The sequence below is a fragment of the Grus americana genome, chromosome 20 (genome assembly GCF_028858705.1).
Source record: "Grus americana isolate bGruAme1 chromosome 20, bGruAme1.mat, whole genome shotgun sequence".
Lineage (NCBI taxonomy): Eukaryota > Metazoa > Chordata > Aves > Gruiformes > Gruidae > Grus > Grus americana.
The window spans coordinates 6728155-6742919 of NC_072871.1; the positions used below are offsets into that span (position 1 = coordinate 6728155).

Genomic DNA, 14765 nt, shown 5'->3' on the forward strand with positions numbered 1-14765 from the left:
CTAGGAGTCATTCAGTATGTAGACAAGTCAGAGTGGCACTCCTCACAGCACCCAATGGGCGGTGGGACAAACCCTTCTAGTCTGGTATTACCTGAGCCTAGTTTTGATCACTTGTCTACTCTGTAGGCAAGCATCAGAAGAAACTGTCTCACTTTAACACTTTTCTGATGGACTTTTGTGTTCTTTTGATAGCTGCCATTAACCTAGCAAAGCTGAAGCTTTTCAGACATTACTATGTTATGGTGAGTAAAACACACGTACGCATGCATGCAGAGCACTTAGAAGTCATTCAAGCCTTTTGTGGTTTACTTGTTGGAAGCTACTATAGCTGGTGGATGTGGTGAAGATGTTCCTAGTTCTGTGGCAGTGCTGTACTCTGGCATCTTGCTCAACTGGGTTACAATCCTCAAAGCAGCTTCCCTTCTTTTCCTAGTGGTTGCATTCTTCTGTCTATCTTTAAATTGGTTCCAGCTATTTGTAACGCTTACTAATTTCCTCTGGAGACAGCTTGAGCTGCCAGTTGAATTGATGGGCTTGTATAACGTACTGTAAACTTGCTAAAAATTAAACTTGGGACCAAATGGTGCCTTGAGATGCATGTATGCTGTTTCTGATTTAAGTCAGTGGGAGCCATGAGCATACCTCCCAAGAGAGCATAGCTGCTTTAATGGTTTCCAATGGCCTCATTTCAGACTTTAAGTGATAAGAGTAATAAATTATAATTGTGGTTCTTCGAGTTCTACAGAACTCTAATACTTAAAGCATTTTCCTGCTGTAACTTAAATATGTTAGCAGTAGCTTGAGTCATTTGTACATTCAACAAGCAGTAGAGCCCTCAGTCTGTATCTTCCATGTTTATCAAGGAGCATAATAAGGCTAATCTGACACGATGAGTTGTCTGGGAATTGCTTGAGCTATTTCTTTGGAAAAAGAGATTCTATAAGGATGGTGCTATTGTTCTCATCATGCTTTTTCCTTTTCCTTCCCAGATTGTGTGTTACATTTACTTCACACAGATCATTGCAATTCTCATAAAGATTGCTGTTCCGTTCCAGTGGAAATGGCTGTACCAGGTATTTGCCAACAAAGAAAACACATCCATTCCTTGATTATTTTTTTTATTATTCTTTAAATATAACCACAAAAAAAATCCATAAATTGTTTCTCATGTTGTACTAGAACATCTCGGAGCACAGTGCTACAGCCTGTCTCCTCCTGATTTTTATCACTGATGTGCCTAAGGTGGCAGGAATATATTTTTAGTTTTGTGTTTGTCCAGCAAGGCTGCTGGATTATACATGAGATGTCTGGAAGTAATTGCATTATTGATTTTTAGTCTTTCAATTTAAGAATGTCTGAAGGAAATTAATCAAGAACATACAAAGGAGGAGAAAAAAGTCAGGTTTGCCCTGTGTAATTGAGGCCCCAGGGAGCCAGTGAAATAGGCTTTCACTCTTCCATCTACAGGCTTTGTTTGCCTAGTGACTTTTAAATACTTGGTTTCTTAACATATAATCCAAGTAACTGTGCAGGGAGTCTTTGGAATATATTAACTGTTGAAAATACCAAACAATGTAGGGATGACTATTCCCCCCTGCCATTTAAAAGCCAAGTCTTGCTGTAGTTATTTAAAAGCACTAGAGTGATGGCTAGAACTGTACCTGCATTTAAAGTGACAGGGAAAGCTGAAAGGACAAAGGGCTTGACAGCCTTTAGCCTGGGATTAATGATAACAGGACAGGAATTGCTTTGTTATTTCTACTATGGCACATGTTTCTTGGCCATTAAATCTGGAACCTTGTGAATGAGGAGAAATCACAGAATCATAGAATGATTTGGGTTGGAAGGGACCTTAAAGATCATCTAGTTCCAATGCCCCTGCTGTGGGCAGGGACACCCTCCACTAGACCACGTTGCCCAAAGCCCCATCCAACCTGGTCTTAAACACTTCCAGGGATCGGGCATCCACAACCTCTCTGGGCAACCTGTTCCAGTGCCTCACCACTCTGACAGTAAATAACTTCTTTCTAACATCTAATCTAAATCGACCCTCCTTCAGCTTGAAACCATTACCCCTTGTCCTGTCACTACACTCCCTGATAAACAGTCCCTCACAATCTTTCCTGTAGGCCCCCTTCAGGGACTGGAAAGCCACAATTAGATCTCCCTGGAGCCTTCTTTTCTCCAGGCTGAACAATCCCAACTCTCTCAGCCTGTCCTCATAGGAGAGGTGCTCCATCCCTCTGATCAGCTTCATGGCCCTCCTCTGGACTCTCTCCAACAGCTCGATGTCTGTCTTGTACTGGGGCCCCCAGAGCTGGATGCAGTACTCCAGGTGGGGTCTCACAAGAGCAGAGTAGGGGGGCAGGATCACCTCCCTTGACCTGCTGGTCATACCTCTTTTGATGCAGCCCAGGACATGGTTGGCTTTCTGGGCTGCAGGCGCACACTGCCGGCTCATGTTGAGCTTCTCATCAATCAATACCCCCAAGTCCTTCTCCTTGGGGCTGCTTTCAATCCATTCCTTGCCCAGCCTATAGTCGTGCTTAGGATTGCGCTGACCCACGTGCAGGACCTTTCACTTGGCCTTGTTGAACTTCATGCGGTTCACATGGGCCCACCTCTCCAGCCTGTCAAGGTTCCTCTGGATGGCATCCCTTCCCTCCAGCGTGTCAACCACACCACACAGCTTGGTGTCATCAGCAAACTTGCTGAGGGTGCACTTGATCCTGTTGTCCATGTTGCCAACAAAGATGTTGAACAGTGCCGGTCCCAGACTGTGAAGTTCTGAACGTGTTTGACCATGACAGGACTGAACTTCAGTCTTGTGTTTTTACTTGCAGCTGTTGGATGAGATGGCCACGCTTGTGTTCTTTGTCCTCACTGGGTACAAGTTCCGTCCAGCATCAGACAACCCTTATCTACAGCTTTCTCAAGACGATGAGGATGACTTGGAGATGGAAGCTGTGTAAGAACCCCTCCCCTCTCCCTTTTTTGCCTCTTCACTTGATTTGAGAAAACTAATGGTTTAAAAACAGTTTAATCTCTCTAAATCCTTCTTTGAAAAAGATGTGCCCACATGTTTAAAGATGCTGTTTGGTGTGTGTTAAACTACCAGAGAGATTTGTGATATACGTAGGAGCCTCTGAGCTGGATATTGCAGTAGTGTGGAATAAGCTGATAAAGCTTTTCATGGGGCAAAAAGATATGCATGAAAATACCAAGTAAAAAAAGCTTCTGTATTTAATCTGTGGTGCTGAACACAATGAGCCTTACAGATTGTCATTAATGCTTTATATTTAAAAAAAAACAAATAACAAAAAACCAAACTACCAATCTACAGAATATGAATGAACGTGGTGTATGGTCATTTCTGCTTTGAAGCTCAGCCTGTAGCTTTGCAGAAATTTATCTTAAGTAACACTGAGCTGAGGAGGTGGATTTTTACCAATACTCCACTGTTCTATTGCTTGCTGCTAAACCATGAGACACCACAAATGCAGTAGGACCTGAGAAAGTCTAGGGAAATTATAAAGTGGGACTCAGCCCTAAGTCCCTATCACTTTCTTTGCAGTGGTTTTGTGAAGACTTAGCAAATGAGTGGCATTTCTTAATCTATAATAGAAACTGCCCTAAGAAATTCAGCATGCTAGAAGTGTTGAATACAGCTATAATTGCCACAGACTCTGTTGCCTTAATAGGAGCTGAGCTAACCTAATCTCCTTAGTAGTTCCACATTTCATGCATAATTGCAATTCGTGTACAGGCTCCGAAGCCTGTTTCTAAGAGTTTACTTAAAGTTTGGCAAATCTCCTTTACCTGATCTTGGGTGAAACAAATCAATGCTCCAATCTTTAATTGCAGGAGCAAAAAAAAAAAAAAGTCAGAATGTGTTTGCCCTCATAGACACTAAAAAGAAATGGAGCTTATTGGGAAATTGCTACAAGGAGGTTTGAGGTAGAATCCAGCCTGAAGTGTCCTGCAAGGAGTTTAATTTCTCAGAAATGTCTCCAGTAACAAAGTTCGTATTTCCAAATGCTTAGTTATTTTTGCTTTGGATCCATAAAATCTGTCACTGTTGCTAGCAGATTCCAACTAGTGGGTAGTGACCCTAAAATCACTATTACTTAAAAATGTTTAAATGGTTTATGTAAGAAGCTGGCTTCCGTTTGGGAGCTGGTAAATAAACATCCACATGAGGAGGGCACTGTCTGAACTGGAAGCTGTGGCAGGATTAGTGATTGTACAGAATAGAGCTTTTTTCCTACAAGGTTACCTCTTTAGAGTGAATTTCAACTTTGCATGATGTGCTTAATGAATTTTTACTTGGGTTTTTTTAGGACTAATAATATGACGCCTTTCGCATGTAGTAATTTCAGTAAATTGGAGAAGCTGTGAAATTTAAGAGAACCTGCCAGGAATAAGCTGGAGAAAGTTTAATGAACTAATTAAGTGATTTACATCTTGCCATAGTGAAACAGACATTACTAGAAAAATGAGGATCAGAATTCCTTGTGAGCCTTCTCCTAGTAAGGCATTTTGCTCTCTGCCTTGGGAATTTCCATTGTTGTGCCTTGTGGGTTTGTTCCCCTTAGCCTTGCTTGAATTTTTCTCATCTGATTCACCAGAAGTTTTACTCCCATTTGGGCACTTGGCAAGGTATAATCTGTTAGAGTGTCTTGTTCTTCCTTCCCCAGCTGCATCATGGAGGTTAAGTTTGCACATTTTTGAAAATCGTGGTGTATATGCATTCTGTGACAAGTGAAGCACTGCAATGAAAGTGTATTAAATTTCTTGTTCACTTGGTCTTGCTGGTCCTATTTTTGATTTTATAAATATTAAATGTTGTTTCTGTGAGGGGAAAAATACCAAGGCTTATTTGAGCAAGTGACTAAGTGCCTGACAGCATCCTGACTAACCATTGCATGAGTGTGTTTTGTCTTTCATGTGATAAATACACATTTGTCTTCAGAGGCTATGGCAGCAGTTAAAAGTCTGCAAACTTCAAACTTCATGGTGGTGTTCCATGTCTTATTGCCAGGTTGTATGGTTGTTTTCTTCTCGCAGAGGGTTTTTGTTAAAATCAGGCTCTTTGAAACCTTTGCTGCAGAAGCATTCAGTTTCCTTAGACTCTCAACATTTCTATGAGCCAAGGGAGGGGAGAGCTGTGAGGTCACCAAGCCTGTTTTCCAGGCTTGCTTGTCATCCAGCAAAAAATGGGACATTTTAAGTGCAGCTCACTAGCTTATGCCTGTTTAATTGCAGTGCAAACTAGACAAAGCTCAGTCTGACAGTAAATGTAAATATTGTTAAGGACAGTGTAGAAATGTGCGAAGTTTCAAGACAAATCCAAGGACTAGGTGCCTGTGACAGAAGCAACATAAGGCACAAATCCCCCTCTAAATTCTTGTAACTCAGAAATGAAACATAAATCAAGAACAAGCAAAGGTAACACGTAGCAAGTCTTTTCAACTAACATGCCTCTATCTTGGGAGAAAGCATCCACAAATGTTATAGGACTTTCCTTCGGTTATACCAGACTCAATAGAAGCTGTCCTGATGGAGAGGAGAGTGTGACTAAACCTGAACTAAGGACCAGTCTGTCCTTTTTCAAGTAGGGTCAATAGCCATTCACCATCAACAAAGTGGCTTTCTGTGTATTCTGCACCGGGCAGCCTTTTGAGCCTGTCCTGTCAGTATGTGGGCTTGTCGCTGACAGTTTGTTAAAGTACTCTGAAAAGGTGCAGCCACGCTTGGCAGAAAGAGTTGTCAGGTTTCCAGTCCTAATGCCATTTCTGGGGCATGAATGCAGAAATATAAACAGTGCAGTAGATGTGGTGGGGTGAAGAAGGGGAAAATAAGTAGTTTTGGGGTTGAGGTTTTTTGTACTCTTGCAGTAAGTTATTTCACTAGCTCAGTCAGTTTGCTTTAAATGTTAGGTACCAAAGTGCTCTTCTACAGATCTTGGGTCGAGAATAATGTTCATACATGCATGTGGGGCTAAGATATTTCCACTGGAGGAGGAATTGCAGGAAAAGTCGTTAATGATTTTGTTCTCAATTCAGTAAATCCATCTTGCTGAGTGCATGGAGACTAATGTTGTTTTTCCTTAACACCCAAACCAGCCTCAACATAATGAACTGTTGTGGTAACACTGACCTACCTTTGCTTATGCCTTGGGATCTGGAGTTTCTCACTGTATCATGAGGCAACCTATTCTGTGCTGAGGCATGAAGTCCTGGTTGATTGCTTTTTTCTCTGCTTTCTCTCAGGTTATGCTTCACAGCAGACTGATTCATGACGCTCTCCATTAGAAGTGATTTTCTTCACCTAACACACCTCTCCCATGCAAAGATCAGCTTTTTTGCTCAATGACTGATCTGTTTTCACTCCAATTTGCAGTAGCTTGTAAAGTCTGGCTGCTGCCAGTATCAGAGTGTTTCTTGTTGGGACTATAAAACAAAAAAACAGGAGACGTGACAGCTGAGATGCATCACTGCAGAGGGCTGAAAATGCTTCTGAATTTTTAGCCTTCTCTTGATACCTTAGTACAATGTGGGGGAGGAAGAAAAGTATGAAACTTCAGCAGCACTGTGCTATGGAGTGCTCAGGGAACTCCTTTTGTGACAGGTATCCCTCTGACAGCCACAAAAACTCTTATCTGGAGAGAGATGGTTTAATGAGAACGATTTGTTGTGTTTTAGCTGCTGCTAGTTTGTGGGGTAGAAATGCAGTTCAGCAGACTGCAGGTGAGGAACACTTACCTGAAGCATTGCAGGTCAGAATTGAAGTCTTGACACTGCTCAGAGGACTAGAATGAGAATTGTGGTGTGCTAGGTCTTGGTGCCGATACCCTTATTTTACTGGGCGCTAAAACATGTTGGCTGAACTGATGTTGAGAGGGAGAGGAATTGCCTGTTGTACTCGAACAATCTGGGAAAATGAGGACGTGAGAGCTATGCTGTATGCTTGTCATGAGACAAGAACAGTGCTCATCAGATGGTGTTTAACTTTCGCTGTTGAGGAATCCACCCCAAGATCTTTCCCCATTCTTTGCTGTTGTTGCGGGGTAGGGACAGTAAATGGCCTCTCTGGTTACGAATGACACTTGACCTGGCTGCAATTTCAGTGTGCAACTGTTTGTCCTTCCCCTCCATGAAAGTGGATCATTCCCTCTTAGCCCTAACCTCTGATCATTTTTGTCATCGTCTTGGCATGTAATACGTTTGTAATTGTATTGAAGCGCAGTACTAAAATCTAGACTGCATGCCAGGTGGGATCTTACTAGCTGTGAGTCAAGCGTTAGGACTACTTTGGTGTCATGCATATGCAAAACACATATTTACATATCCCAGTGTGTCTGCTGTTGTATTGCTATGTTAGTGGCTCATTTTTGGTTTGTAGTCCATTGTAATCTTCAGCTCCTCCCTGAAGAATTGATATAGCCCCTTATTCTGTAATTTCAAAGTTTATTTCTGAAGAGTAAACTTTGTGGTTGTCTTGCTGCATTGTCCCATATTTTTCAGACCATTACTTTGATTTGCCAGAATGTTTCTGCATTCTAGTCCTGTTCTCAAATATGTAGCTCTTAGTGTCTTCTGCAGATTTAATAATTAAGTTCTCTATTCCATTACCCAGGCAATTACTGAAAATATTGAGTAGAAGTGAACCCAGGACAGACCTCTCTGGAAACACACTCAATGTTCTTTCATTTTTGACAGGAAACCATTAAGTACATCTCAATACATGCTTTTCCAATTAGTTATGTATCTACTTTGATGGTTTTGTCTAGCTCATGTTTCCCCAGATTTTTTCCTATGTGACTATGGGAAAACCTCTGTCAACAGGGAGAACTTAAAAGATCTACATGTTCTCTGTGCTGATAAGCTAGATGTGATTTCCTCCAGGCAAATGTTTACTATTTCCATCTTTTTCCTTTAAGCAACTTGCTTACTTTTTCTCCCTTCTATTTTTTTAATATCGATAATAAAGTTGCTATTTGATCTATACTCTTCTGACCTATTCCCTTAAGCACAAGCTTATCTAGGCCCACTTAAAGTGTCTGAACCACTGACAGTAGCAGCACTGCCACTGCTAGAGAGTCACTGAATGCAACAGTGTGAGCAAATTATTTTTACAGTAGATGAACAGAAGCTGATATCTAACATGGAACTAAGAGCATTATCAGAAGAGTGTATCTGAAGATTACTACTTCTCTTGGGTGATACTGTGAAAATGTTCTTAGCTAGTCTGATCAAATACAGTATTCTTACATGGTAAACAGCAGGTGAAAGCACACAAAGGCTGACAGTGGCATCTTTGAACAGGACGGTTTTATGTATGCTTCCAGGCATCCCTTGTGAATGCCTTAAGCTATTGGCACTCTTACTTTCAGCATCCAAAATAACCTTAGTAGCACATTTGTGGAGGAAAAAAAAATACCTATATGGAATGAGAATAGTATTGTGCTAAAGAATAAAGCAAATGTCTTGTGCATGCGAATAGCTTGCTTTGTATAGTGACAGAGAAAGCTACTGGGCTGAGGAGCTTGTTGGATAGCCAAGGTAGTTCTGAGAGGAGTGGTGCTGTTCTGGCTGGATAAGCGGTTCAGTCTGCCTAATGTTTGAACGGTATTATGAGGTTTATAGTTCAATGGTCAGATTGCCATGACAAATCCAGACTTGGATGGTATAAAAAGGATGACCTCTCCTCTGTTTTGTTGCTGTTCATTGAGTATTTTTACTATTAAGAGGAGTTGGTGTGCATTAAGCTAATAAGGTTTGTTTGGGGCACTGTCCACCGCGTATGCATTTGTATAATACATTGTACCTATTAAAAGCGTTGCAAATGCAGACGAAAGTCTTTAATGCACAGAATTAAGGGTGTTTAGCTGCATAGCAAAAGGTTTTTTTAAGCAAGCTGCTCAAACTTCAGCAAATAAACACCTGATTTAACTGTTTAACTATCCCACTATCTATCTTCAAGTACAAGCAAGTACTATTTGCTGGTTTAGTTTAATGATAGATGGGGAGGGCCTTGAGACTCTCAAGGACTGTGGCCTTGCTCCCAATGTCCATCAGCATTGTGTCCAAGATGATACCTGGCCTGCGAAACGGTAGCAATAGGAGAGACCAAACACCAAGACTGCTAAGTCTTGGTAAAGAGACACTTCAAGGAGTTACTTGATATGCACAGGAAGGCAAGCATGGGCTATCAGTGAAATGGATGTTACAGTTCAAGTTCTGATCTCTGATGTTTCTCCCTTCTCTTCCAGGGTGACGACTTCTGGAGTAATGGAGGGCATGAAGAAGGTCAAGAAAGTGGTGAATGGTTCAGCAGAGCCACGGGGCGAGTGGGAAAGCACGGCATGATGGACTGGACTAAGGCAGCACTTTCAGAGAAACTTTTTTAATTTATTAATATTACTCTCTGGAAAGGGAGCAACTAGCACTTCCCAACACTGAAACTGCAGTGTGGGGTGTGTCTAGGGGGAGCAAAGCAGTGCAGAAATATAACTATTCCTCTGATCATAAGAAAATGGGATCTCTTGGTACCTGCAAGGAGTGTGAAGCTTTCCTAGGGATTTTGGGTAGCTTATTCTTTTTTCCCCTTTCTGGATTGGTTAGGTATTCTGAACTGTTTGCAGTTGGGTTGTTCAGAATGTGTAATACTAATGTGAAGAGAGACCTTTAGTGTGTATGTAAAGTATATATTTTATATAATGCGCATATATATACACACTTGCTATGTAACATGTATGCTGGGAATTACAAAGCGTGTCAGAATGTGGGAGAAGATAAAAGATGTAAGTATTCTTTTTTCTTTTTTAAACCCTCCTTTTGGCTTGGACAAAACATTGCAAAACAAATGAATAGAAAAAACTGCAGTTATTTGAGAGACTAAATGGGGTATTGGATCAGACGAATTCTGCCACTACTGACATCAGTGGGAAAGTTGATAAAGATCCTCTCGTCTTATCCACACAGGTATCCACTTCAATGTGTCAGGTTTTAAAATATATTGCTACACAGAAAGCAAGTGACTGTTCTCCATTAAAAGCACTAGCCCATAGTGCAATAACTGTTAATGTAAATTCTCCACTGTTGGAGTTGCTCTTGATTCGCACCCACCTGACAAGAAGTACACAAGAAGTGTAAGACTGATGCTTGCTTTTTAGGGGTCTGCCATGCTATCTTAAACATTTAAATTCAAGCTGTTACCCAGAGCACTTTGATCTGCTTTATAACATATTTGCAAGGTATTTCAAAAGACACTCCTTTCTGGCACAGTATAAACAGTACCAGAATCTCCAGTGGAAGTCTGTCTAGCAAATGTACTGCAGCAAAAGCCTTAGGTTCACTGTTACCCTGAGTTACTTGGCCTCTCTGGGTGGCTACTTGTACCTCTCTGGCTATGTGTAGGATTAATGATATTGCTATTTGAGATGGGCTGAACTGGTCAAAATGGTATTGCTGCCAAAACCAGGTAACTGCAGCTTCCAGTCCTAAACAGTTTTTGTCAGAAAAGATTATGACCAGAACACTCAACGTAGGGGAATAAGGAAGTCTTAACTATTAGCTGCAAACTTGCAGCGGAGTCTTTAGAGACGTGTTACAAATGCCATGTGCGTTTTACCTGTAGTACTCTGCTATTGTTAGTAAAGCAAGCTGGTGTCCATAGCTGTAGTAGTAAGGCATAGCAAATGATTGTTATTTTGGGGGAGGATGGAAGTGGTTCACTGATGTAATGAGGATAAGCTTTAAGAAAAATAAATCAAGTATAACTCACTGACCCACTGAAGCCTTAATATTCACGTAGAGACACTGACGTATGGTGCTGTCGAGCAAAGTGCTTCTGTCAGTGTGACAGGGATAGGCATCGTCACAGAGCTTTGGATGTGCCAGCATCTCTTACAAACTCACTTAGGGATTACTTTTTTGACTGAAGGAGCTACATCTCTGGGGCACAACTGATTAGAGGACTATTAGCCACTAGGGTTTTTTTATTCTTTAACTTTAGAAGGGGGATTTTTTTTTTTTTTTTTTGGAACCTTGAGCCACTTCATTGTTCTTGAACAGGGATTGTAGAGCTCTTAAATGAGTAGCCTGTACCAAGACTTGGCTGTGTGAAAAGCAGCATTGTTTCAGTTGTCACTTCTTTTCCAAGATATTGGTTCTATGCATCATGGAAATGGTAGAAAAGAATCTACCTGGAACTGGTTTCTCTTCAGATAAAGCACAAGACTAGCCCTTTTCTCTCAATAGAGTCCTCGTCTGTGTTTTCCTCCTCAGCTGTAACTGCATAGTAATTGCAGCAGTGATGACTTTACTTTTGCTGTCATTGTTTTGCAAAGATACAGTTGTAGTGAAAACAGAAGCCTAGACAACTAGAAAGGCTGTTAGGTGACTTAGGAGCCTTCTAGGCCTTCTGTATGAGGAAATATTCTGCATATTAAGTAGCTGAGGTGTGAGAAATTGGATTTTAAACAAACATAGGCAGTCCCAGTTCATCATACACTTAAATACAATACTTGAAAAACTCATGTTCTCGCTCTTTGCACTGTTACTCTGTCCCTGGGGAAATGTCCCTGTCTGCATCTAGAGGGCTGAAACAGGCTGTAAACTTTGTTCAGAGTAGTCCACTGGAGGCTTGAAGCCTGTCACTGAAGTATGTAAAGGATAAGGATTTGCCGTCAGGAATAGAAGTGCAGTAACAGTGTTAATCCAGACACAATGCATCTTAAAACCTGTTAATACCTTTTGCGAATGAGATGTGAAACTCGGGGTGTGGCGTTTCACCCAAAAACACGAGGGGCTGTGCTGGGATCCCAGCGGGGTGAGCTGGTTCCAAACAGCTGCTATTCCATACCTCAGCATCAGTGGAGCTGCCGATCTGGCAAGTGCTTTTACCTTAGTCTCAGGTTGCTTTTTTTATATGCACTTTTTTGTGAAAGTTGCGCATGGTGTAGGTTTATCTGCCGAGTCCCTGGCTCACTAGTCAAAGGCCACTTGTTTTGGCGCAAAAAGCCATGGGAATACTCCGAAAGTGTTTTAGAAGAGCTGTTTCCAAGTTCAGACCTGAGCTGCAGCAGTCAGCTCTACAACCAACTTCAGATTGCGCTTGACGCGGGATGCTAACCAGCAGTACAACAGTCACCAGACAGACCTAAACATTAGTGAAGAAAACTAGTGCGGATGTACAAGTCAAACCAGAGTGACAGAAGGTTGTTACTGCAGCCATTTCCAAAGTACATTTCCACTTCTTCTGGTGGAATTCCTTGGAGCAGTCTTGCGGGGTTGTGTGATGGATGGGACAGTAGCTGGGATGTTGGAGTATGGCAAGGATGGCTGCAGCTGTGATCCTCAGGCAGCACAGTGTGTGCTGCACCACAAGGCATCAAAGGGAGGGCTACTCCCTCCCCCTTCCTCCCAAGGCGAACCCACATCTGCATGACTGGCAAGTGCATGACTATTGCTAGTAAAAAGTAGCAGCTTAGAGCTCACCAGGCAGGATAATCGCAGTGCTTGCCTTTCAGATGCTGACGGCTGTCTATCTGGTAGGAAGCCCTGTCTTTCACAGGGAAGGAAAATAGAAGAGCTGCTTGTGGCTTACACATCATTTTGGGACGCAGCCTTACTTTCTGCCTTTTGCTGAAGCGAGCAACTAAACCAATCACACTGTGAGTACACAGCGGTGTAATGACAGGAGTCGTGGAAAGGCAGGTCTGGTGCAATTCAGAATAAACTGGTTTGAATGCGTTCACGTATGTTGCTGCAATGGAGTACTCTGCACCCTCTGCAGACAAAAATGAGATTGGTTCAGTCTTCAGTTGCAATGCAGGTTATGCCCCAATAAATCCCTATTGATGATGACATGCAAACGCCACTGATGCGCTCTTCCTTCCTACTGTAACTGTTCGGCAATCTGTCTTCCATAGGAAACCTCCTTGCAGTGCAACTGCCAGACTCTTGCGTTCTTCAGACTTGAAAATGTTTTCCTTGATGGTTCATCAAAAGATGTACTAAAAGAAAGCAAGACATAATGGGGTCATCTGGAACATTGCTGCCGCCCGCTCAAAACGTAGCGGTTCAAGTTGAAGAAGCCACATGCTGTCCTATTAAGATGCTCTTTCATGTTGTCATCTAACTCAGCACGTCATGATCAGTGCAGTGCATTGTTCAGTGTTTCTCTCCAGCTGAGTGCCCTGTTCCTGGATTTCCATGCTGGCATACCCTGGGAGCATGTTGTAAAAATTTGCTGCATTGCAGTATTTTGTCTTGGAGCTAGTAATGTGGAAGATGTGTATATATTTTTTTTTGTAAGCTAAGTGGACTCTCTAGCGCAAGTGTGTATCCACCATGTATCCTCAAGCACTGTACCATTCCTTCTGGCCATGAAAGGGCATGTCCTAATCACTCCAGCGTGCACTTTTGGTCTAAGTCCAATGGAGGACTTTTAGTGTGTTAAGTCTTTTTATTTTCCTTACAGTGTGCTCCTCTTAGAGAAGAGAAATGCAGTCTGGCCAGTGACAATCAAATTCACAAGAAAGGGTTGGGGTTTTTTGTAGTCTATTTGAAAATTGCCCATCTGCATTTGAAGCAAATACTGGGTATTTCTATGTTCAGGTAGTAGCGCAGGTACTGAAGGGAAGGAAATCCTTCCTCCTTCAGTCTACCTGGTTTGTCTCCTTCAGTTTGACCTGTCATGATAGCTAACAGACTACTGTTACTTTAAAGCAAATGTATTTTTTTAATTCTGTATTATGACTTCCAATCATAAAATGTTTCCCCATTTTTCACCTTTGTAAAAAGTGCATGGAGCTGTGGTCTGCAGTAGGTGGAAGGTAACAGTGGTATTTGAAATATAACGAGACTTAGACTGTCTAAAACCTGTGACCTTGTGTGTAACTTCAGAAACCTGAATGTTTAATGAAATCTGAGGTGGTGCTGCCCAGAGGCACTTGAGCAGTGGTTCTTTGTGTTCCCTGGGGTTGATTTGCTGGAAAATGTTGTTCTAAATTGGATTAATCTGGCTTTTCTCATAGCTGCTGGGTATGATGCTGGTTTGGGCTTATTAATCACTTTTACTTAGCAATATTGGGAAGCTGTGTATTTTCCCCCTTGTAGTTTCTTGTTTGGATACAGCAACGATCCTTTAAGAACTGCGCACGATATGTACTTGCAAGTGACTGGAACAGGATTTAAGAAAAATACTGAGATACTTATATGTAAAGCGATGGTACTGGAAGAAAGTGGCTGAGAAAAGAGTCACTCCTTGTAGGTTGACTGGCTGAAGAACCCATTTATGTTTGGACTGCAGCAATCCTGTAGAAAGGATAATTCTTAATAAATATTTCCCTGTGGGATTTCACTTGGCGTTCTGCTCTCTGTGTATTAAAGTAGAGCTTGACTTCCACATTATCTGAAGTACTTCTTCATCTTGTAGCTAGGGTGCTGGAGCGTTGGGCTGGTACCTGCTCTGTCAAAACAGAGTATGGGTCTAAATAGCCTCCCTTTCCCTTTAGTAACTATTAATAATTAATTCTAGATCCTCTTGTGTCATTAAGCAGCTTTAGGGCACCTTGTACAATGTAGCTCTGAATTCATTTAGTAAATGACCTCCAAAAGAACCAAAAGACTTTCCCTGTACAGCAAGGTCCAGTTCCAGGGGTTTTGGTGACTTGTAAATATCCTGTTCTTCAGTTCATGTTCAGATGTACAAATGGATTTTTTCAGTATTTTTTTAAACTTTATTAAAAGAACAAC

At 41.7% G+C, this 14765-nt stretch overlaps 1 protein-coding gene across 3 annotated transcripts in view; it reads left to right on the forward strand.

The window, feature by feature from the left end:
* Positions 1-14370, forward strand: part of GPR107 (G protein-coupled receptor 107) — a 40800-nt gene extending 26430 nt beyond the window's left edge. Inside the window, exons 15-19 of one of the 3 annotated variants that reach the window (XR_008579978.1) lie at positions 193-242; positions 990-1073; positions 2844-2968; positions 9275-9986; positions 12938-14370. Coding sequence is in view for 1 of the 3 variants with exons in the window: in XM_054848295.1 (XP_054704270.1) it covers positions 193-242; positions 990-1073; positions 2844-2968; positions 9275-9371 (356 nt within the window). In the remaining 2 variants the exon portion in view is untranslated. Of the gene's footprint in view, positions 1-192; positions 243-989; positions 1074-2843; positions 2969-9274 lie in introns of those variants that run through there. The other 2 variants (XM_054848295.1, XR_008579979.1) reach the window with 2 other exon arrangements.
* Positions 14371-14765: the final 395 nt, after the last annotated feature.